Source organism: Berghia stephanieae, chromosome 1, assembly GCF_034508935.2.
Source record: "Berghia stephanieae isolate SIO BIC M18660-M18661 chromosome 1, UCSD_Bste_1.3, whole genome shotgun sequence".
In the NCBI taxonomy this organism is placed as follows: domain Eukaryota; kingdom Metazoa; phylum Mollusca; class Gastropoda; order Nudibranchia; family Aeolidiidae; genus Berghia; species Berghia stephanieae.
The window spans coordinates 103,203,344-103,229,587 of record NC_088360.1 but is presented as its reverse complement, the minus strand read 5'-3'; the positions used below and the strand labels follow the sequence as shown (position 1 = coordinate 103,229,587).

Sequence of the window (26,244 nt, the reverse complement as noted above, 5' to 3'; positions counted from 1 at the left end):
TAAATTTCTCATATAACTGTCAGAATTTCTCATGTTGTTCGGAGAGGGAATTCCGTACCGCTGTTGTACTTGAAGAATAATATGACTGAATGTGTGCATGCATTTGGGAGTTGGATAGTCAATGGCAGCGCTCCTTTCTTGGGTTTTGTTGGTGGTCTTTGATTGGGGTGACTTCTTGTCCTGCCTACCAAACCTTGACATTACAGATCTGCCTGCTTGAAAATTTTAAAATTCGTAATTTTTAAGAGATAAAAATTGCAGTCGCTATGATAACTTTAGAAATCAACAATTTTTACCCTCACTTCAAAATCCTTCAAATTATGCAGTCTGGCATCAACTATCATTTTCAAAATGTTTTAATGACTTAGAATTAATCATAATGTTCTAAAGCTGGAGCCAAAATTACGTAATTCTCCGACTTTTTTCGTAACAGTAGGCAGGTCTGCCTTTAAAGTACATAATGTTTAGTTTATGTTTGCTCCTCCACTCTTTCAATGTTATCCAGTTGCGCTCTCTCTCTCTCTCTCTCTCTCTCTCTCTCTCTCTCTCTCTCTCTCTCTCTCTCTCTCTCTCTCACTCTTCTTCTTCTTCTTCTTCTTCTTCTTCTTCTTCTTCTTCTTCTTCTTCTTCTTCTTCTTCTTCTTCTTCTTCTTCTTCTTCTTCTTTTTCTTCTTTTTCTTCTCTTTTCTTCTTCCCCCCCCCCCCCCCCCCCCCCCTTGCATGCAATGTCTATTTTTCCATCTATTGTGTTTGCGTCTCGTGACCAATTACTGGTCCAACTTCAGGCATGAAATGTTAATGAAAGTTTTGGAGAACGTGCTTGACCTGGGTAGTTGGTTGGAATGGGGAGTGGACAATGTGTCTGAGAATGGAAGAGGTGGCAAGGAAAGACACGCTAGGTGACTATTGAGTATTATTGTCTAATATTCGCTCTCATTCCCAATGCGCTCCCTGTTACCTATCCATGGTACAAGATGACGATAGCGTCTCCACCGTCGTATATATATATATATATATATATATATATATATATATATATATATATATATATATATATATATATATATATATATATATATATATATTATATGTATGTTGGGGGAGAGGGCGGTGCAAACTTTGACCAAATCCCATTTAGAAAAGAAGTTGTGAGTTATTAAAAGCAAAACCTTCGTGCAGTTACTTTGCTCATCGTCATCATCATCATCATCATCATCATCATCATCATCATCATCATCATCACTACCACCACCACTTTACCACTCATCATCGCCACTACAACAACCATCATCATCATCATCATCATCATCATCATCATCATCATCATCATCATCATCATCATCATCATCAGCTGCAGCAGCAGCATCACCACCACCACTACAGTTTTCGTTTTCATCATCAGCAGCATCATGATACCATCTATTTTTACACAGTGTCGAGGGGCTACTTCGTATAATTTTATCTCATCAGACATATTATCACCATGTCTTTGGTCGTTGCTATGATATTATCTATTAAATTAAAGGTGTCAGCACAGAAGACTGCTTTACACTGGTATCATTTTTAGTTTTAATTTGATTTATTTGTAACGTAACAGGCACTGTTTTTTAAAAGGATATAATTATAGATATTATGTTTGGAAAAGTATGAGCTTTTATGTTGCACAATATACACTACATATACTCCCAGCACTTTTAATGGGTCTAATACTAGCCAGCTGTAACATATAGCAAAACCTGAGCATTTATATAGTGCAATATCACCTGAAAGTGACCAATGCGTGTTTGCATGTAGGACGAGACATACGCCTTTAACTCACTCAATCCTAGATATTTTTGCTACTTATAAAATTGGAAAAATGTATTAAAAATGAGCATGTATTTAGATATTTTTATTCAACTATCATTAACATACAAAAAAAAAAAAAACATTTTAAAAGAGCTTTGATACTACGCCTATAATTTGTCTCATAAAAATGTAATAAATAGACATGGGGTAAAAGTAACCCGGGTAAACTACGGATATAGTCGGTGTTAGGGTTGAGTGAAGGCGATATTATTTTTTTTTTCGTCGGAGACAACACTGTTAACGCTCAGCTACTAATTTTACACATGAACACAGCGAAAGAATATGAGTTAAATAACCTTTTCCAATTATTCCAACATGGCACCCTTCACATCGGGTCTCGAATCAGGGACCCACGAGTTGCAGGATAATAGTCATACCACAAGACTCATTCACTCAATCCACTCTGTGCTGGCATTTGACCGCGATGCAAGGGATCTCCATCTGGTCCTGTCAGCTGCGATTCCTGGGGCCGCCGAGAGGAACGAAACTCTCTTTTCTAGGTCCCTTTCCACGTACGTCTTCAGATTTCCTTAGGGCGGCCTCGCTTTCTCTTTCCTTGGGATGTCCATTGCAGAGCGTTTCTTGTCAATGCGTCGGTAAATCTGCGACAGACATGTCCCAACCATTGCCATCTTCTCCATTTAATGACTCTCGGAAACTCAACCTCCGCTCTAACTCTCAGGTTCTCATTTGAGATTGTAGTAAATCGGCCAGAAGATCTTTAAGATTCGTCATAGATATTGGATAGTTCAAGTCTCAAAGCTGCGCATTTATTCAGGGGATTTCACGTTGATATAGATACTCCGATGAAACTCGGTGTCTAATAAAATTACAACGGTGAATATTACGCCAAATATGAAAGTTCATTTTAGTTTATCATGACTTGAATCGAGGACCTACAGTTCAGGAGCCGAGTGTCATACCAGTAGTAGGCCATCACGAAGCCAAACAACATATCAGAATCATTATCTCTCCGCTCTCTCGCATAATCTCACGCCAACTGGTGTGATACTGTTTCGACTTGTTTATTATTATTATTATTATTATTATTATTATTATTATTATTATTATTATTATTATTATTATCATCATCATCATCATCATCATCATCATCATCATCATCATCATCATCATCATCATCATCATCATCATCATCATCATCATCATCATCATCATCATCATCATCATTATTATTATTATTATTATTATTATTATTATTATTATTATATTATTATTATTATTATTATTATTATTATTATTATTATTATTATTAATAATAATAATAATTATTATTATTTAAGTCATTTGTTATATAATATGATAGCGTGGTCGTCTGGCTGTCAAGAAAAACAATTGATTTAGAATCCTTTTATCACGACCATATAATTTTGAGTTCATATGAACTCATGCTCGTCCTTGGACTTGTTCTGTGGGGGAGTAGATTGATACTGTCATACTATGAAAAAACACTTATTTAATTTTATTTGGACAGAAAACTCATCCTTCAAATGTCGATCGATTAAAACAACTCTAATCTTGACGAAAACTTCCGTACTGGGACTTCGCGAAGTCCCAGTGACCCGATATGAAGGTCATTTTAATCGATCGATATTTTGAAGGGGTGATTTTCTGTCCAAAAATTTAAACACGAATTTGTGTTTTCAGAGTACGGTAGACAGTACGGGCTGCTGCACTGCATCTGTTGTTGGCGTGATCATCGCATTTCAAATCGGAAACATGACATTTTGACGTCATTTTCATTTTTTTTTTTTTTTTTTTTTTTTTTTTTTTTTTTTTTTGTAAATGAAAAAAATAAATTAAGATTGCCACTTGATGTATTTTTTACGAGAAAAAAGCTGCTCATTTTACATTTTTTTAAAGGGCGGGGGGGGGGGGGGGAGAGAGAGAGAGAGAGGGGAGAGAGAGAGAGAGAGAGAGAGAGAGAGAGAGAGAGAGAGAGAGAGAGAGATGTAACGCAAGGCTTCTTATTGGTATTATTTTTGGATGATGTAAGTGCTCAAAATGTAATAAATAGTTTTTAAAAAATTAAATTAAACTTGGTTGAAATTTGAATCTCTGTCGTATTTCACTGAAGAGCTTGAGGGTGATTTTATTATTATTGTTATTTTTTTTATTTGTGCGAAAATTTCTTTAATAATTTCAACGTAAGATTCGCTCTTTGGCACACGTTTCATCTCGACAGTGTACCGATTTGAGGTGATGGTTCACATTTTTATTCTTTAGGTCTATTGGTCCTTGAAGCCGGAGTTTATCCTCGTTTCTATAGCGTGAAACGGACACATAGCAATTGCTTGCTATCCTTTAGACAGGACGCTATTCTATCGCATAGTACTTTTCACCAGATCTAACAGACCCAGCCAGCTACCCAATTACTGTTGGGTGGACAGGGAGGTCAGAAATAAAAATTCTCGACTGCACCCGGGATCGATCTTGGTCCCTTTTCGCTTGATGCGAGTGCTCTACCAACTGAGCTCTCGTGACCCCCAAATCACACGTTTATCATCATTTTATGGTATTTTTCTAAACACGCCGGGTCAAGAGAATGGCAAGAGAAGAAAACGATTTCTTTTCGTATTCCGTAATGATGCGATCTGACTGATTGGATTACATTGAAATTTATTGTTTCCAGCCTCCGCAATATCCTGTTTCTGTCATAATATCAGACTCTCTCTCTCTCTCTCTCTCTCTCTCTCTCTCTCTCTCTCCCTCTCCCTCTCCCTCTCTCTCTCTCTCTCTCTCTCTCTCCCTCTCTCTCTCTCTCTCTCCCCCCCCCTAAAAAGTTACATTAAAAACATTTCGTGAGAAGACTCGTCCTTCAAATATCGATCGATTAAAATGACCCCCTATCTTGTCAAAACCGCTCAATCCGGGACTTCCGTGCAGTCGAGCACATAATAATACCAGTTTTAGGCGATACAAGTACATATTCTATTATTGGTCGCATATGCCCAAATCACACGTTTATCATTTCTAAGTATCATTTTATGGTGTTATTCTAAACACGCCGGGTCAAGAGAAAGGCAAGAGAAGAAAACGATTTCCTTTCGTATTTCGTAATGGTACGACCTGACTCTGATCGGATTGCATTGAAATGTATTTTTTCCAGCCTCCGCAATATATTATTATAATCTACCACTGTAGTTTGCTGATTAACTAAAGTGATTAAGGTCTAATTTAGGTATTGCGAATTGCGATTGGTCAGGTTGTTGTGTGATGTTTCATCACTCGGAATTGCGAAACCGCAAGCACGAACTGTTGCCGAACTATTCGATGAATTCCTTTTATCATATTTTATCAGCAACTTTAATTTCCGAAACATCGACCATTTTGACCATAAACTCAATAACTTTCTTCATCTAGTTTATTTCCACCAAATAGATTCATAGAAACACTGCAAGTGTTTTTATATCTTATTTTTGTCATTATATCAGACCCCCCCCCCCCCCCCCAAAAAAAAAGGGGGGGGGGGGGGGTGGGAAGAAAGAAAGAAAGAACAGTTACGTTTTTTAAATATTCGTTAGAAAACTCGTCCTTCAAATATCGATCGATTGAAATGACCCCCTATCTAGTCAAAAACTTTCAAGCCTGGGACTTCCTTGAAGTTCAGTAGTCTCATAATAATACCAGTTTTAGGCGATAGAAGTACATATTCTATTATTAGTTACATACGGGTAGATGAGTCAGGTAGATTCCTGGAACCGTACCGTACCGAATCTCTGGCAGTGCGAGTCAATAGAACAGGAAGCGTGGTGACGACGACGACGACGATGATGATGATGATGATGATGATACCGTCCGCGTTGGTACCGATATGAGAATAGTGATAATGGGAAGTGACCAGCATAAACATACAAGAATGAGGAGCTCGCTTGAATGTGACAAACCGTGACTGGTGGTTGCTGTTCATTCATTCTCTTGTCGTTTTAAAAGAACCCCCTACTGGATTCGTGAATGTCGTCGCCCTGTGTGTGTGTATGTGTGTGTGTGTGTGTGTGTGTGTGCGTGTATGTATGTGTGTGTGTATGCGCGCGTGCGTGTGTGAATGAGTGAGTGTGTATGTTGTGTGTGAGTGTGACCATGTCGTAGTTTGTACAGCGGCGGCGATGATGATGATACCGATGTCGATAATATCAGTGTGGTTGGTTGGTGGTGGTTGGTTGTGGTGATGGTGATGACTAGTTATTAACGTAATTGGGTGCAGGATATTGTCCATTTTTATTTTATTCAATTTTTAAGGAGTGTAGTGCGTGTTTTTTGTTTTTTTTTAAATTATTGATATTATTATTATTGTTGTGGTGGTGGTTGTGGTTCTGGCTTCCCAGTTTATTCTTGCTTTGATGTTTTGGAGTTTTAGTTAATGTTTTAGAGTCGTGGATGAATTTTCGACTCCGGGATTTTTATCATGTCAGGAATCACTCATCAGTTACTCATCGTTTTTGTTAGGGTTGTTGTTGTTGTTGTTGTTGTTGTTCGTCTTCTTCTTCTTCTTCTTCTTCTTCTTCTTCTTCTTCTTCTTCTTCTTCTTCTTCTTCTTCTTCTTCTTCTTCTTCTTCTTTTTTTTTTTTTACTTTTCTTCTTCTTCTTCTTCTTTTTCTTTTCTTCTTCTCTCTTCTTCTTCTTCTTCTCGTTTCTTCTTCTTCTTCTCTTTTCTCTTTGTTTCTTCTTCTTCTTCTCTTCTTCTTCTTCTTTTTTTCTATTATTATTATTATTATTATTATTATTATTATTATTATTATTATTATTATTATTATTATTATTATTATTATTATTATTATTATTATTATTATTATTGATGTGTTTGTAGTTTAAAGATACAGATATCATTCCCCTTAATGATTCAATGTAATACCGTTCTGAGACGTCAAGTAACGTAAAGTTCGAATTTATAGATTAAGAGTAAAGTGGTTTTCTAAACGCTTATTTTAGAACTTAACTGGTTGTTCGTGTTGTTGTAATTTTATTCAATACGGAGTTGACTTTCTGGGTGGAGTTGCTGACCTCCCATAATGGGCAGGGAGGCATTTACTGTGTCTTCTATCTCCTATATATCTGTTTTCCAAATTGCTTTCTGTCTTTGTTTTGGAATGAGATTACTTAGTTTTGTCCTGACCCTGGCCGAAGTCCTTGGCTTAGAGGGAAACAGTCGAATGTATAGCTATAGTTTTAGGAGATTTATTTTTTTATTGTAAATCATCTCTGTGTTATATTTTTTTTTAATTTTGTATTTGTAACATATGATTTCTAAACATTTGAGTGTATTCCTCTTAGTGGGATCTTGTGCTGGTGTCTGGGTGAGACTTTTAGGTGATCTAAGTACTTTGATGGTGTGCTCTTGGAATCTACATCTGTTTCCTATTCGAACCGTTTCCCTTTGTCTTACCTTTTCTTGGGTGCTTTAATTGTAATTCTAGAACTTTTTACTATTCCATTTTCTTCCTTTTTACTGGCATGACCTTAATCTTTTGCAAGCACCGTAAAATCCTTAAAAACAAAACAAACAAGAGTTGACTTTCCGTTTACTTTTTTTTTTTCTTAAAACTAGTGAAGAACCCGCACAATTTGCTGGGAATTAAAGACTATTACAATCAGGCCCTTTATTTCTTTTTTCGATTTATTTTTCATATTGTATTTGTGGTAAATAACAGTGGGATTCGGATGGACGCAATGCGATTTCCGAGCCCAATTTCCATTTAGAAAGCAGACCGGCAACCTACTCTTGAGAAATTTACATCTTTTTGACAATTAGAGCTTTAAAATATATATTCAGTCAATATCCGCGAATTCGAGAAGAAATGCTTTTCTTCCTCCTCCTCCTCTCTTGATTTATGCAAACGAATTGAATTGGACAGAACGTCGATAGAATAACAGCATCGCTTTGCATTGAGGAAGTTAAAAAAAAAAAAAGAAAAGAAAAGACCGTTTTAAATAATTAATGTGTTACATAATTGTTTTTGATCGATTGCAATCTACACGTTTATTCCAGTCCGACATGCTGATTAGAAATGACATCACACGTAAAAAAAAAAATTATATGATCATTAACCCTCTCCTTACCGACGATAGAGAAATTGTCACACTCGTTACGATGCAACCAACAATTTTCTCATTCTGATTTCTCTTGTACATCACACAATTTAAAGAAATGCTTTGATTACAGCTATAATAAATACCAAACACTGTGTTGTAGAGCTCAGTGTTACTTTTTTGTTTGAGTAAGAAAAGTCTATTTTTTGTGTTGGGTGGGAGTGAATTTTCGGTGGAAATTCTAAAAATAGCTGGTAAGGAGAGAGTTAAGATTCTTGGTTGGGGTCTTTTGACCTCCCAAGGAGGGCAGGAGGTCTCTTGTTGTGTCTTCTATACTCTCATATGTTTTTCCTTTCTATGCTGCTCTTGTCTTTGTTCTGGATTGTCATTGCTCATGGGATTTTTTTTCCTAGCTCTGGCAGGGATCCTTAGCTGAGAGGGAGGTAGTTAAATGTATATTTTCGTTTTCTTTCTTTGATTCTTTCTTTTCTTTTCTTTTCTTTGAGAGGAGAGAGAGAGAGAGAGAGAGAGAGAGAGAGAGAGAGAGAGAGAGAGAGAGAGAGAGAGAGAGAGAGAGAGAGAGAGAGAGAGAAAATAGTCCATTTTTACTTCGGTGCTTTCAATTTCAGATCTACACCTTCTTTCCTACTATCTCCCTTTTTTCTGGCGCTAAAATCACCTTAAAGTGTCGCAAGCAACATAAAACCACTAAAAACAAAATTAAAAAAAAAAGGAATAGCGTTGTTTGATTTATTTATTTGTTTATTTATTTTATTTATTTATTTATTTATTTATTTATTGTCGGTACATACTACGTGTTTTTCTTTCAAGCACTCGCCTCTTTCATAATGTAATGAAACTGTCGTCTGGAGTGATTTACAGAGACTAATTTGACATTTGACCTTTTCTAACTAGCAATAATGGCTTTCACTTTTCAAGACAAGTTTCCTCCAGTCTCCATCGTGATGTGACAATTCTCTGCGGAATATGTTGTATCTCAGTGCCTTCCCTTTCTTTTCCATGGACTTAGGTTAGTTTCATACTCCGCTCATATTATTTGTTTTTAATATAAATTCATCCCCAAAAAACACCCAGACAAATTTACGAACCTTTCTTTTTCTTCCTGTTATACCTTTATATAATTATTTTCAAGCATCGATATAATGATTATGAGAGAAATATTATTATAATTCATTCTAGTTTTTCGAGGAAATTTCTGAATTGGATCATTGTCTTTAAAAGTGAAGTCTTCAACCAAACGAGAAAAAAATGATGCGATTTTCGTCTGGATGTGCACTAGAATAGAAACTAATGCGTCGTCCTCTGGGTTAACCTCCAATTGTTTATTTCATTTGGAGAGGTATATTCTGTTGACCAAGAGGTCTGTTTTGGTGTTCATTCGGATAGTTAAGTAAAAGATGAGCAGCAACGAAAAGGAAGAAGGAGGAGGAGATGGTGGTGGTGGCGGTGAAGGAGGGACGAATGAGGAGGGAGAGGGTGGAGAGGCAGCTCAGTTGAAACAGCAAATTGAGGACGGCACCAATGAAGTAATTATCAAATTGATCTATCTATCTATCTATCTATCTATCTATCTATCTATCTATCTATCTATCTATCTATCTATCTATCTATCTATCTATCAAGCTATCTGTTGGTATTTCTTCGTGTATGCATGTATGTCTATAAATTCCTCTTTCTATCTGATTCTCTCTCTCTCTCTCTCTCTCTCTCTCTCTCTCTCTCTCTCTCTCTCTCTCTCTCTCTCTCTCTCTCTCTCTCTCTCTCTCTACCTCTCTACCTACCTACCTATCTATCTCTGTATGTATGTATGTATGTATGTATGTATGTATGTATGTATGTATGTATGTATGTATGTATGTATGTATGTATGTATGTGTGTTTGTTTTTTGTATATGTTGATTTGTGGCGTACGCTTATGTGTTTATGTTGATAAAAATTTATATCGATTGTGTCTGACCTTTTTGCAATTGTTTTTATGTGTTGCTTATAACCCTGTTGCGTTGGCGACCCGTTCGAAAGCAATTAACATGCATGTTGTGCCAGTGATAAATTATGAATAATATTGCTCATGAAAATGGTTCGACGCCGAGCATAGTTATGTCGGGCTAACCCGGTTCTTAGCTGGCTAATCTTAATTTTAGTCTATCTCTTGTGTTCAAGTGGAATAGTATTTTGGGATTTGTCAAAATGTCGTTTCCATAATGCTCTTAGATTTTTGAAGATTTAAGGATTAATTTTGTTTTCAACTATTTCTCTGCGTTGAATAATGAAAAAAAAAAAAAAAACAATCCAGAATCTGAAGGACTATCTATCACCAATCTAATTCTAAGATATAGCATCTCAATCTACCACCAAGCTTTGATCGGTAATCATCTGTGTTCCTGGGTAGGGATCCCAACCTCCCATAGTGGGCAGGGAGGTACTTGCTGTGTCATCCATTCCCCTGTATCTGTTTTCCATTTGCTTTCTGTCTTCGTCTTGGAATGAGCTTACTTAGTTTTGTCCTGACCCTGGTCGGAGTTCTTGGCTGGGTAGGGAAACTTTTAGGTGATCACAAACTAAGTACACGGATAGTGTGCTATTGTGATCTACATCTGTTCTCTATTTGAAGCATTTCCTCTTGTCTTACTTTTTCCTCACAGTCTTTTAATTGTACATCGAGAATAGTTTTACTATCCAATATTCTTCCTTTGTACTGGCGCTGATATGACCTAAATGTGTTGCAAGCGCCGTAAAACCATTAAAAACAAAAGCATGTCTCCTGTGTTCAATAAGAGCTATGTATGGGGACGACTTTTTATAATCTAAATGACACAATTTCATTTCAATGAATTATCCCTGTTGAGAAGAATGAATCGGGTTTCTCTCACTACCGAAGTCTCCAGTTTTGTCATTCCAACCTGTTTCACTCCAAATTCCGATTTTTGGCATAGGATTCATCACTCTGACCTAATACCGATTTTGAGACCGTGAGTCACATATAATATTTATGTCGATAATGGAAACTCTAATAACGCTATTTATTGTTTGTCATAAATTTGTTTCATTTGATTGCTTTGTTATGTCTGCCATTAGCTTATCAGTCCTAATCAATATTATGCATGTTTCTTGGGTATTTTTGCAGTTCATTACTGGGGGAAAAGTTCATCCTGACAATTCCACCGCGATAAAAAAAAAAAACAACAAAAAAACATGTCGGTGATTGTCGCTCGTAGCGCTGTGCTCGTTCTTATCAATACTGTTGTACTTGGTTCCGTCTGAGAGTCCTCCTTCCTTCTTTCAGCAGTTTTTTTTAAAAAAAGCTTTTGAGTGAGAATTGATAAAAGCATAAAGCGTCGATATAATTACAATAAATAGTGTCGTACTCTGTGAAAACACATTATTAACATTTGGCCTGAAATCTCGTCCTTCAAATAGCGTTCGATGAAAATGACCCACCCATATCTTGTAAAACAATCTGAAAACTGGGTTTTCCGTCGATTATCAGAAATATTCCGACTGGCGTCAAGACTTTTCGGCTAAAACCTAGTATAATAACTTTTATTTAAAACAAATTAATGTCTGCTCCAGTGAAGCGTCTTAACACAGTCCCACCCAGATGACGAGACCGGTCTGTTTCTCACTGGATAGCACCGCACATTTTGACGTTTGGGAATCTCGTTTGAGCATGAGTGTATGACACGTCGTGTGCGAATGATGCTAATAGTGGCGCAATCTATCAATAAATCAATATGGACCATCCCACGACAGCTTTAAGTCTAATGAATTATTGACACCGTCCTACAACTCAATAATGTGCTCAGACCCTATCAGCTGGTCATGCCATCATCGACGAGTGTTGTTGAAATTTACTTTAACTGCAGTATCTAAAAAAAAAAAAAAACAAAAACAACAACTGGTATGTAAAATTTTGACCAGGAAACTCGTCCTTCAAATATCGATCGGTTGAAATGACCCACTCGCAAACCTGGAACTCCCGCGGAGTCCCAGGTTTGAGAGGTTTTTTTTGCCAAGATGAGGGTGATTTAAATCGATCGATTTTTAAAGGACGAGTTTTCTGGCCAAATTTTCAAATACGAGTTATCCCCAAGAACGCCAGTTTATTGGTATACGAATAAATAGATGAAGGTCGTATGATTTGACATTTTGGTGGGAGATTCTGTGGTGTTGCAGTTATGTCACTTGTTTTGGCATCGAAGTAGTGTACTATTAGCGCACCCTCGTCCCAACTTCAACTAATTGAATTAGATTCCATGTCCAACCAGCTTCTTTTTTTTTTTTTTTTTTTTTCTTTTTTTCTTTTTCGTCGTGGCCGATCTTCTCAGCAGGTATTGAATGGGTATTTAAGATCTGTCTTAAGCAGCGGCGACGTTGAGAGGAATGTTAGTCATTATACAGCAGTAAAATTGATCATTCTACCTCTTAGCCCAATTTCCGAATTGTGTTACAAATATTATCTTTTTTTGTTTCCACTGATTTACGATAGAATTTCGTAAATGTGGTCTTTGACCTTTAAACCGCTGAATTTTCGTACTAAATCAAGTGGATTTTCGAACTATGTAACACTATATTATTATTAATTAACAATTTTCATCCCCACTGTCATATTATAACAATCGTCAACGTCTGCTTCTGACATTGAATCCTCTTTTTGGGGGCTAGACGTCTAGATTGTCTTGCTCAGGAGAATATGGGTTTGTGTTTTTATGGAATCGCTTTTTATCAAGATTCTAGAGGATATATTATTTAGACCTGTAAATTCTCAGTCAATTAACTGAAATCAGTCAATTCGTCAAATTCAAATATTTTTAAAAAGGGAAGAAAGAAATGAATCAAGAAAGAATTCATGAATCGTAGTCGATTGACTGTAAAGTTAACTAGGAATGTTCCACAGCCCCACGCATAGCTCATGGGCCGTTTATATTAATGATGGATATATATTGCCAAGGCTAAGCGACGCTTTTTAGAATTGCCGTGTTTGAACACACCCCAGTGTATTTTCACACAGCCTTTGTGAAATTATTTTTTCACTTTCGAAACCTGTCGTAGCCAATTTTAACTGAGCCGCCGAGCGATAAATTTCACTGTTTCGTCTAAGCCAAAATTGACCACATTTACTTGAAGGACAGGAAAAGTATGAGAAAGAAAAATTCGAAACACCGGAAGTTCGTTATGTAGACACTTTCAAATCGAAAGTTAAATGATTGCTACAAGCACAGCTCGATTACCTCATGTTGTAAACAAACTGGTTGACCGTTTCTAAGTTTCTTCACTGATTGGGTACCTAATTACAAGGAACAATGGTAAGTAGCCTAATTAATTCCCTCGCAATTTAGTTTTCTGCCATTGCTTTGCTCAAGTGAGCTTGCTGGTTACCTTTCATTTTGATTCTTTGGATTTTACCGCTACGACGAATTACGGAGAGTTTCAGTTTCAGTCAATTTTTATAGAGCTCATTTACAGGTCTAATTATTATAACTGTCATAGCAATTATACGAATTAGATGTGCCGCCGCAGAGGTCTCAAGGCATTTGATTAATCTATCTTGTTGAGTGTTTATTTAATTGCGATTTTAACGGACTGAATTTGTCTTGTTGAGTTGTAATCCAAGAATCCGTACAGCTGATTTTTTTTTTTTTTTTTTTTTTTGAAATGCTCGTCAAATTACGGTCTTGCTTCTAATATCTTTGGGAAGAGGAAATGAACAAAGACGGACTGATACTATTGGACACCCCACACACCTTGCGCCTGTATCTCGGCAGAGGAGACGAATACGAAATAACCTAGGACTGTGCCAAGCTACAGGAGATATATCTAGACCCTACATTCTTTTCCAGGACAGGAACCCGTTTTGTTTTTGTTTTTTTTTTTTTTTGTTTTTGTTTTTGTTTTTTTTAATTTGGTTCCGTTATAAACAGAAAGTTAAATGGTGGCACAACAGCCTATGCAGATAGAATTTGTCCCCCAATATCAGCACGCATTTGTGTAGGCCTCTCGAACTGATTTAAGCTTAAGTGACGTCTTCTCCAATGGAAAACTCTCACATGAATGGAAGCATTTAACGATGCTATCCATATCTAACTCAAGAACGCTGACATTAAATTTATCCAAACAATTTCGACGAATGTCATCGCCAAAAAGTCGGCAAATTTATTGAGTGGGACTTGGTGTGTCGATCGGGCCCAGCAGAACAGCTTTAAAAAAGAGAGAATTACTATAGGGAATGTCCCAATTCTTGATAATATTTATACAAGTTTTGAGAATGTGGAGAAGACAGGGCCCATCTGGAGAGATCTGTCAATTAATGTTTCGTGACATATAGATGATGTTACTTCGAAGATAAAACAATTTGGATACTTTAAAAATGTTCTCTTCATACCCGTAGATTGGCAATTCCCTCGGGATAGAACAATCAACTTGTAAAGTACTGACAATCAAGAATGGTGACGGGTGTCCCTCGGGAGATCGTGTCTACATTAGTGACATGCCAAACACCGCCGCCTTCATACCAAGGCCGAGCGATATACAGAATATTGCTTTAAACACCCCGCTGATAAAAATAATAACAGTATAATTAAATTCTAGGATAACCAACATCATCCTAATATCGTTGACAGTATCGGTTCGAATTTGGGAAATGTTTTAATATATAAACGTTTTATAAAAATACAGATTTTGCAATTCATATAGATCTAAATCTTTTGAGTGTTATCAAAACACATCATTTTCAACACCAGTTATTTAAGAATAATGCAACATAATGTATTCTAAAAACTAAGAAGAAAGAAAGGCTATGGGATGATGAAGAAAAAAGTGTCAACCACCGTTGGTTCCAAAGCGATTGATTTTGTCTATTGTCTCATCTCAATATTCTAAAAATGATCAGACCAGACCGGGGGGTTATAAGACAGCGAAGGGCATAATCTAAGGTCGTGACTAAAGTAGGGGAAGGATCATTAAATGCCAATCGGTGTTTGAAGTAAGTTTGATATTCGGCTTTGTGATCTTAAGGTATGAATTTCGGTCGCTGATCTGCAAGTCATGGGTGCGAATCCCGATGTGGAGGGCTCTAAGTTCATTCCTTAGAAAGGTTCTTTACTCATATTCCCTCTCTGTACTCAGGTGTAAAATGAGTTCTTGGCCGCAGCACTGTCTCTATCGAGAAAATATTACAGCATCCTCAAAGTGTCCTGCCTCGTTCTGCATGTTAGGTGTTGCTGTTGACTTTGGGAACCTTTACAAGGATTTCTAGCGAATTCGGTGTATATTGCGCGTTATCAAAGCGTTTTTGTTTTTGTTTTTTTTTTTACTTAAGTTTCCGGCCAAAATGTGTGTGTGTGTGTGTGTGTGTGTGTGTGTGTGTGTGTTAGTGTGTCTATTGGTTGGGGGGGAGGGGGGGATAACAGAGAACGACGGTTTTGTGCAAGTATAGTTTCATCCTAGCTGGATGACATTTGCCGGACATTGGCCATTGTCAATGACCTCTCTCAGCCGTTTGGCGTTGACCACCATGATGGTTTTGTCCCCTTAGGAATTGCGTAACAACTCCGTAAAAGCATTGAAATTGGAGCCCCCCCCCCCCCCCCTCCCAACCTCCATCCCCCTCGAGCGGCATCCGTGGATCTTCACTTGATAATGATTACATTTTTATTTAATAATGCAACGGGGCGTCATGTCATTACGCCATGGTTATTATGTATGGTATTATTATTATGCTACTGCTTCCGCTTTTGTTTGTTAATTTTGGCTTTTTGCCAACCCGTTAGCCTTCTTCGATGATGTCGCCGAAAACAAAACTAACTGGCGTGTTTAATTCATATATATTATTGACCTGTCTTTGTCCCATGCCATTACAAGATTAGGAATAGCTCAGACCACCACCCATTCTCAGAGAGAGACGGGGGAGGGGGAAGAGAGAGAGAGAGAGAGAGAGAGAGAGAGAGAGAGAGAGAGAGAGAGAGAGAGAGAGAGAGAGAGAGGGATGATGTTGAGAACTTGCGGATAACAAGCAGTTCCGAATGCAGTCTTTCTGTATAATTACATTGATAAAGATCAGCTATTTATCACTTCGCGTTAACTACAATCTTCCACCTCTCTCTCTCTCTCTCTCTCTCTCTCTCTCTCTCTCTCTCTCTCTCTCTCTCTAGCTATCTATCTAGCTATCTATCTATCACTGTTTCTCTATTCCGCATACACACACACAATGAGAACGAGAAACACGAGCACCCATAAACACATAGAGAAAAGAATTTGGAGCGGAGGCCTCTTAGCGAGCAAAATGAAACCCACCACGTCAAGCTGGTGAAATCCGGTCTATCGAAGTGACCAGACGAAAATCGATTCTAAATTTTAAATAACAAGAATTAGAGACTAAATGTTTGTTTAAGTTTTAAAAAAGAAGAAACAAAACAAAGCAAAACTCAATCTCAGTGAAAGCATGCGTATGTACTAACACAAATGTAACAAGATGAGCTAGAAATTCCACGTTTGGGCATCATTATACGATGGCTCTTTCATAATTAACCGAAAAATGCCTGTAAAATCCGCGTTTTTTATGCTATCAACAAAATTCTTGCACGTGTTCATACCTTGACTCGTCTTTCATTTCTCTACGTAACAGCCAAGTCTGTCAACACACTTCTGCCAACGCCACACCATGGAATAGATACCCTCTCGGAAGAAATTTCCGTCAAGGTTTTGTAGCGATTTCCGCACATGGTCAACAAGCTCTTCATCGACATCAAAGCGCTTTCCTGCCAACTCACGTTTCAGTGGCCCAAAGAGGTGATAATCAGATGGTGCGAGGTCTGGACTGTGTGGTGGGTGTGGCAAAATCTCCCATCCATATTTCTCTAGCCAACCTTGCGTCACTCGTGCTGTGTGGGGTGTAGCGTTGTCGTGTTGCAAAATGACCCCGTTGGTCAACTGCCCTGGGCGCTTTCTGCGAATGGCCTCCATAAGCTTGTCAAGAGTTTGGCAGTACCTTGCAGCATTGATTGTTTCTCCAGGTTGTAAGGTTTCGAACAGAATAACACCACGACTGTCCCAGAAAACAGTTCCCATTATTTTCTTTGCTGACCGCATGACTTTGAATTTCTTCGCGACAGGTGAGGATGGATGTTTCCATGTCATCGAATCTTGCTTTGTTTCTGGGGTGCAATGGTGCAACCAAGTCTCATCACCGGTGACTATGCTGTCAAGAAAAGTCGCATCGTACCCTAGAAAGTCTCCGCCGGCGTTGGCAGTATGCCGTGAACCCTGCTTGAGCTCTTGCTTCTTCTCAAAAGTTCCCTGCAGATGTCCAATCTTTGTTCTTTATGATTGTCTGTCAATTGCTTAGGAACCCGTCTTGCGCTGACTTTTCTGTAGCCAAGTTCATCAAATACAATTCTATGGGCAGAAGTTTCCGAAATTTCAAGACTGCTTGCGATTTCATGAAGTTTCAACCTCCTGTCTTGACGAATAAGCTCGTCAACTCGCTTCACATTGTCTTCTGACGTCGCAGTTATCGAACGCCCTCTCCCTTCCCTGTCTGTCAAGTCGGAATGGCCGGCTTCAAACAAATTACACCAGTGATAGACTTGTGTACGGCTTATAACATGCTCTTTATGAATTTCGGTAGGATTCAGACTTTTGGCGTTCAAAAAACGTATGACAGCTCTGATTTCCTCCTTTGACCAAGTTTCAAGGCGGGCCGCCATCTTTAAAATCGTCTAGAAATTCATTGTGCAAAATGATGCACTTCATAATTTCTGGGAATATCCGTAAGGAAATAAGGAATATCATGTCGTTTACAGAATTAAAAAATCTCCACTGGTTGCTGAGCAATGGGCATTTTTCGGTTATTTCTGAAAGAGCCCTCGTATATATATCAGTCCCGACATTGTGCCGTATTTTTACTTACAAAAAGATTTAACAGGTTAAGCTAAAAATTCCATGTTTTGGCATCATGTTCAGTTCCGAGATTGTGCCGTTTGAATTGTAATATCTGATTTCGATCACCCAGAGTACCATGGTTGTACAAGTCATAACGGCTGGAATTGTTTAACTGTTGCTTATTTTCCGGAGACTGAAAAAAAAAACACACACAAAAAAAAACCCCAACCCAAAACGAAAAACACACTTTTTAAACTTTGGCCAAAAATCTTAGTCCTTCAATTATCGATCGATTAAAATTACTCTCATCTTGTCAAAAAAAAAATTAAACCTGAGACTTCCCGAAGTCCCATGTTTAAGAGTCCTTGGTAAGGCGAGAGTCTATTTAATCGGTCAATTATTTGTAGGACGAGTTTTCTGGCCAAAATTTGACATACGGCAGAATAGAAGGTATCTTTTTATTCTGGAATAATCGTTATGGCTATTTAGTATTTAGTAATTCCATGCCTGTCAGTGTTGGATGGTCGTGCTGGTCGGTACCGTCTCCTCACGGCTGAATCGAGACACCTTACAATTGTCTTATTTTCCATCAATATTCATACATTTTCCTTGGCCAAATTCTGATTCTTCGAGATCCCATGTGTTTGATTGACACCGACATTTTCTTTATAGGGTCAATGACTGAGCGAGCAGCACGTCTCGAATCTATCTTGTAAAAATTAAGATACGTTTGGTGCTGTCAGCATATAAAAAATAAGAAGCATGAGCTTTTTACATAGCACATTATCGACTTGGAGAAATCGCTTTACAACGGATCCCAATTCGTCTGTCAAATATCGGCGAAGTCCCAGGTTTGAGAGTTTTGCCAAGACGAAAGGCATTTAAATCGATCGTTATATGAAGGACGAATTTTCTGGCCAAATTTTAAAATATGGCTTTTTTCCAGAGTACGGCAGCATTGTGGTTACTCTTGTTACTATGATTTGTTCGATGTAACTACTCAATGAGCCATGAGTATAGTTGCAAAACTTCAGGATAAAGGCGGGATAACTGTGATAAATGGACGTTCATCACGCTGATTATAATGATATCGTGACGCAAGGCTTAGAATTGGTGGTGGTGGTGGGGGGGGGGGGGGGGGGGTCTTCAACAAGAGTACATTCTAATCTTTTTTTTTTTACCGTTAGATTTTTTTCTTTTCCTTGTACTTATTATTTTATATGATCGTGAATGCTGTGAATTAAGGTAGTAAGCATTTATATATATATATTATATGTGGGTGGGGGGGGGGGGGGGGTGGTGCTCAACAAGAGTACATTGTAATCTTGTTATGTATTTGTTTCCTTTTGATTTTGACCTATTTTATTGTATGATCACGGATGCTGTGAATATACGTAGTAAATATCGATATATGGTGGTAGCATGCAATAGCAGATTTATAATAACACGATGGTGGATATCGCTCAAAGCATGTCGGTCTGAATGTAATGAGAGGCAATAAATTATATGGGTTTCAGTGGAGGTATATTTGTCAGATTAGTTAGAATGCTGTTTATTTCACGATATTTTGAAGTGTGTTTCGATTCCTTTCGTTCTTTCATAAGATTAGGGACCTTTTGGTTGTCATCTATTCTTCTACAAGAGTACATTTTAATCTTTTCTTCTTTTTTTTTACCTTTAGATTTTTTATCTTTTACTTTTACTTATTATTATATTTGATCGTGAATGTTGTGAGTAAAGGTAGTGATTATCGATAATATGGTATTATCATGCAATCCCAGATTTGTAATAATGGTGGATATCGCTCGAAGTATGCTTATCTGAATGTACTGAGAGACATTAAATGTGTTTCAGGGGAGGTAGATTTGTCAGATTAGTTTTAGTTTTAAGTGTCTATTTCACAATATTTTGAAGTGCCTTTCGATTCCTTTCGTTATTTCATAAGATAAGGGACCTTCTGGTTGTCATCCATTCTGCTTGGCGTCATTTGATATATTACTTTCATTAGCATTTTTCATGAGTAGATGTCATTGCTGAAACCCTTTTTATTTTACGGCTATGTGATCTTGTGGTATGACACTCGCTTTCGGATCGTAAGGTCCTTGGTTCGAGCCTCGCTCGGCGCATAGTTGAGTCCTTGGAAAAGGCTCTTTACTCACATTCTCTCACCGTACTCAGATGTAAACGGAGCACCAGGGCGTTAACAGCGTTGTCTCTGTCGGGGAAAAAATTGGATTATCGCCTGACAGTCGTCATGTCTCGTTCTTTTTGTTACCGGTTGCTGTTAGCCAGGTACTCTGTGTAAAGCGCTTTGAGCACATTTAATGGATATTGCTCTCTAAAAACCTTGTTTTGTTTTTTTTGTTTTATTTTTTTATGGAGGCCAATTATTAATTGATTCTGTCACCGTCTGCCTTTCATACCCTCGTGAACAAAGCTTTTATTTGCTTCCATCAATCAACCGTGCATATTTCCCACCCTTCAGACTGCATTTTTTACTAAATCCTCTGTTCTTTATCTGAGAAAGATCATAATTTAGTTGTTGCAGAACTTTATTTGGCCGGGGAAAATTTTTTATCGAAGTTAAGGAAGATTGGTTGGCTGAACGCGTTGTCACCGTGTTGAGGTGTTACCACGTAAGAATAACCCTGCTTCGGTGTTTTCAGAAGTAAAGAAATTTACGAATAAGAATACAAACTTGGGAGGCTGTATCAAGGGATAAATCGTGAAATCTTTTTTGGGGGTGCTCGATGAATTAGCAAATATAGATGAAAAGAACACATAGAAGAAATTCGAGCTGTGTTTTACATACTAGTTTAACAAATCTTAGATTATTGTATTCTTGTATGTTTGTTTGTTTGTTTGTTGGGGGGAGGGGGTGTTGTTGTTGTTGTTGTTGTTTTGTTTGTTTGTTTGTTGTTGTTGTTTTGTTTTTTTGCGTTTGTTATTTAAATTGATATTGTTTTGTTTTCTTTGTTTGTTTGTTTGCTTTTCCAATACAACTTCATTAAATGATAGATGGAACCCTCCTAATAGCTTTATTTTTTTTTTTTTTGTTTCTTTTTCTTTCAGTCCCTGGAAAGCACCCGTCGTATGCTGGCTATGTGCGAGGAGGTAAGAATTCGTCCTTCTACAACTAATTGTCATATGAATCATGATTGATTTCATTGTTAATAATGATCGTATTGTATCCAAATTCATTTCTTTTGTTATATTACATCCACAAATTATATGAATGCCAATGTTTCTGTTCTAATCTATTCAGTCACCTAATGCTATGCAATGGTCTTACACCAAACAAAATGTTATATATATATATACGTTTGGAATTGTTTTCTTATGACAGACATTGGGAATATGTTGGTCAACGACCGGCATTTTGGTCTAGTCGATAGCTTCTGGGCTAAGCGCCCCATGTCAGACCGTCTAGCTTCTGGGGTATTTTCCTCCTGTTCCTACCTCTCACACAATCCATCTGTAGTGAGAGATAAACACCCTTGTCAAAGAAGTTTGCAATCCTAATCAATGTCAAGCCCGCAAGTCATTGAGCATGTGAAGAATTAGGTGCGCAGTGTGATACGTTCCCTTCCTCTGCTTTTGGAATAAATCCTCTTATGCGGAGCTTTCTGTATCTTATCTGAAAGGAGGAGAGTAATTGGTTTCGCCTAGGCCCTGGTTGGGGCACTTTGCGAGGAGGGAGACATGTGGGATATTTCTCCAGTTGTAAATCATCTCTCTTGCTGGTTTACTATTACTGCTTATAATAAATAATATATTTTGTAATCATGTCTCAAGAGATACACTAGGGTTCTACCTATGCTGTTTAAAGCAATTTCCCCGTTTTACTTCTTATAATAATATATTGTTGACGCTGAACTCTAAATATATATTGTAAGGCCACTCCATCATCCTACTGCTATAATCTTGCGCTGAAATGACTTACCTACAAGTGTCACAAGCGCCTTCTCTCAAACAGCATCACTCTAAATCCACCCATCCATCTTTTCATCTTTTATACTTAACCTATCCACCTTCCCGGCTTACCCAACTCTGTGACTCTTATAGAGTAAGGAAGCTGGTATCAAGACTCTAGTTATGTTGGACGAGCAGGGCGGTGAGTTGTGACCACGTCTCTTCTTCTAAGTCACGTGTCGTTTATATATATTTATATTCTTTTCGTTTTTTATTTACTTATTGACTTTTGATTTTACCATTGTCGTCGATGTTGTAGACAAACACTGTGGCCAAATGCATGAACCTGTTGACTCACATTTTTTAAATACAGTTGAGATTATTGAAAATCGAGAATAGCGGAAACCTAAATTTGGAGAAGCTTGTGTTCGGGGAAAAAAATGCAACAAGATTTGTTTTTAATTCTTTTTTTTTTTTTTTTTAATTTTACTAACTGACGCAAACTCCAAAACATGAAGAAAGTACGACTTGCGAGTACTACATTTATTACAGTAAAATCTCTCCATTTTCTTTATTTTTAATTTATCTATTTATTTTTTTTAAGATATAAAATATCAGATTTCTTCACGTGGCCACAGGCATTGTGTATAAAATTAGCTTATTAAAGTGTCGTTATAGAATTGACGGGTATCGATAATTATAATTATCGGCAAGATATCATATTATTATCATGGTGTAATCTATCTATGTATAATGATAGCATCGATTTGGTTTCACGTTTCCACACGATGCTTTTTATTTACTCAAACCCTCAATGCATTGTTGAAAGATCGATTTAAAACAAGAACGTCGTTTAAAACAAAAATAAATATAAGTTAGTGCTACTCGCAATCTTCCCAGGTATAACATTTCATCGTTGATAAAAGTTTTTAAAATAATGGAGATGGAAATTTTATTTAAAAGAACTTTTTTTTTAATTAAAAAGAAAATTAACATATCACCCGGCAGTAAAAGTAATGAGTTTAGGAAGGGTTTGGGACCGACCGAAACTTGCCTTACTTGTAAGATCTTAATTCATTTTATGTTTAAATATTTTGATGATGTAGACATAATCGCCAACGTTATCATCATCCTCAACATTAAAAAAAAAAAAAGAAAAAGAATTCTGAATTGTAAAAATTCATCAATTATATATGATATATAATTTTAATACAGAATATTGTTTACTTTATCTTTTGATTAATGGATCTCAAATTTAGGCGAAGTTAGTACTGATATACTCTGTGGAGAAAAGGAGAGAGAGAGAGAGAGAGAGAGAGAGAGAGAGAGAGAGAGAGAGAGAGAGAGAGAGAGAGAGAGAGAGAGAGAGAGAGAGAGAGTCAACAACAAAAAACAAGAACGCGTTTATAACATTTTGGCCAGAAAACTCGTTCTTCAAATATCAATCGATTTAAATGACCTTCACCTTGTGAATGACTCTCAACCCGGGGACTGAGACTTCCGGTTTTTGACAGGATGAGGGGACATTCATTGTAATCGATCGCTATTTGGAGGACGAGTTTTTACTGGTCAAAATTTTGTGAATGTGTTTTTACAAAGTATGCCTCCCCCATCCATACCTTCCAGTCAGTTCTATAGCGACACTTTGTAATCGTCATCCATAACACATATTCATCACTTTCTTTTATTACGATATTGTCCATTATTGATTTGTCGATATTTTTTATTTGCATGCCCTCACATTTTTACTATTCGGTGTTGTGTCAATATTATTGTTGTGTGTTATATAGGCTCAGATTTTGTACTCAGTACTCACATCGTGATATTATAGTATGAATACTATATTATAATCTCCCTTTAAGTTCATTTGTTTTGATTACAATGCTTGTAAATTACCAATCAGTCAGCCCTGTAGTAAACACATATTTAATAATTATATGTTTTTATATATTCTCCATATTTTTAATCAACGCATTGTGTAATAATATAATTTTTTCCCCAGTCTTGACTTAATGATAATGTATTTAACCGACATGCACTTTTTTGCAGGTCTGATAACCCAATCCATTATGGTTTCATTGTTGTAATGAAAATCTCGGAAAAAATGACGCAAAATATTGTCCATTACAAACAATGTTAAAATAGGCCCATACTTGGGTTCGGATGTCAGACCTGCATATATGTACACGTCGTATATAACCCTTTAAAGACTGAAAACAAATTTACTCTAACCTGAGCTTTTCTTAACCTTAATCCTCTTTTCATCTTCTCGGGTTATAGGCCCCCCATGAGCGTCCGCCATCTGCTGTTTCTCTCCTTGGCTAAAACTCTAATCTGACGACTGTTCTTACCGTTTTCACCAATGGGCAGGAAATGAAGTGAGTAGGAAAGTGCCAGAAGACAACAGAGAGAAAAAACTTCGCGGCGGCGATGGTGGGCTCGAACCTGCGACCATACTGGTACAACTCCGCCTGGCCTGGGATATCGTGACTCTACCGTATGAGCTATCCACGGGCAGTAAGGTCGAACGATTCGAGGGTCGTGGATAGCTTATACGGTAGAGTCACGATCTCCCCGGCCAGTCGTTGTCGTACCAGTAAGGTTGCGGGTTCGAGCCCCCATCGCCGCCGCGAAGTTTTTATTCTCTGTTGTGTTCTGGCTTTTTCTTACTCACTTCATTTCTTGTTATTATCAACATAAGTGCCTGCTCCACTCACTTTTCTGAATTAAATATTAACCAATGGGCAGTAACCCCGATGGGTCTACCACAGACCGGCCAACTGCTACGAAACGTTCGTAGAATTACTAAATTTGAACTTCAATATCAAGAACACGAGTAGATATCTCATTAAGTCATTAAAACTTATTAGAAGGGAACATTGATGTCAGACGACATGGTTTTAAGGCGTTATTTGCTCCTTGTGAAGGTAAAATGTTGATATATAAAGTTAACTAAGGGAACTTCTATTTTTTTTGCTCCTAAAAACTACGAATTTTTACTTTTTGAAGTAGGCAATTCTGGTCTACAGGTTTCGATGAAATCAAATCGGTTAAGTCTGAAATGATCGCCGGATAAATTAGGAGAAAGGGTTTTGATTTGAAAAAAGTTTAGTCTCGAAGTTTAAAAAAAAGCTTAAAAAAAAGGAAAGAGCAATATAACAAATACGGAACGTTTCGGATACCAAACCCGTCTTCAGCCAATAATAATAACAAACGTTTAATACGTCACTTAAAAGTCAGGCGATGGCAGAGAAATACGTTTCGTAAGTAAAACGGATCTTGAAATGACGTTCAGTGTTTGATATTTTGTTCTATTTCTATTTTGAAGCGGTTATATTCATTTTTTTGTTCATTGCTTTTTGCAGTCCACAGAATCTAGCAGCTTAGTATTCACTTCTTCTCGATGTTAAAGGGTTAACCATCGACATACGATCCACAGGCCTCAAACCGGCCATTATGCACGGATTGATGAAGAAAGTTGCATTAAAATATTTTTAAAAGTCAGAATACTCTTCAACAGTCGTAACGTCACTTCCCTCGTAATGACGCATGGTAACTGAGTAACTGGCTCTAAACTATCGGAACAATGGCGGACGGCCTTATGAAATATTTCTCCGACGAGCATAAAAGTGTATCCAGAGGGGGAAAAAAACATTATAAATCCGGTCATGTTTTGACTTTTACACATTCTGATCACAAGACATAAGAAAAGTTCTAGCCAGCATGCAGAATAAAAAGTACATATTTTCTTTGTTTAGAACCACGATGTCCGCCGTTGCTGGGCGACCTGACATCAGAATACTGAAGCCAATTAGGCGGACATTTAACTTTTTCGAAGCTTGAGAAAGCTGAGCAGTTACATAGCGCGCTATTCACTAAACGGGCTCAAAAGCGCTTTTTACAAGGGTTCCCTCGCCAACAGCAACATTTAATGTGTAGGAGTTTGGCTTGGCCATTTTACAATTTATTCTTTGACAGAGGCAATGATAATGGCCATGTACTCATTTATACCTGAGTACGGTGTGAGAATGTGAGAAAAGAGCCTTTTCCAGGACTTAACGATGCGCCGCTTCAGGCCCGAAGGCGGGTGTCATATGACAAGATCACATAACGGCACAAAGAAAGGAAAATCGATTTTCTTTCATTAATTAATAAAGGCAAATATTTTGAATCAAATTTTTTAAAAATAATAATAATAATAATTATGCCCTTCCGCCACGACATTATAAGATATCGTCGCCTAGGCATTCCACGAAGGAATATAGATAATTCAATAAACAAGATGTCTGATGTCAACAGGAATCACCCATGTTGTCCAAGTGAGCAAATTGGGGGTTAATAATCTTGTCCAAGGAAAAAAAAAAGGAAAGTGCCTGAAGCAGGGATCTAACCCGGGACCTTCCCAGTCACAGTGCAATGCCTTAACCACTCGGCCACCACCCCCCCCCCCCTTTTTTTTTAAAAAAATAAATTTTTACGTTCAGCTTCAAGTTCAGTTACAGATGTCAGGTTCACTTCGATATGATACTGTTTTGAGGCGTT

At 37.4% G+C, this 26,244-nt stretch overlaps 1 protein-coding gene across 4 annotated transcripts in view; it reads left to right on the top strand.

Moving 5' to 3' along the window:
- Positions 1 to 26,244, top strand: part of LOC144962608 (synaptosomal-associated protein 25-like) — a 75,077-nt gene that overhangs the window by 16,617 nt on the left and 32,216 nt on the right. For 2 of the 4 annotated variants that reach the window (XM_078895696.1, XM_078895697.1), the window contains exons 3-4: positions 20,863 to 20,904; positions 21,856 to 21,904. In XM_078895696.1, coding sequence (XP_078751822.1) covers positions 20,863 to 20,904; positions 21,856 to 21,904 — 91 coding nt within the window. The remainder of the gene's footprint in view (positions 1 to 20,862; positions 20,905 to 21,855; positions 21,905 to 26,244) is intronic. The other 2 variants (XM_078895694.1, XM_078895695.1) reach the window with 1 other exon arrangement.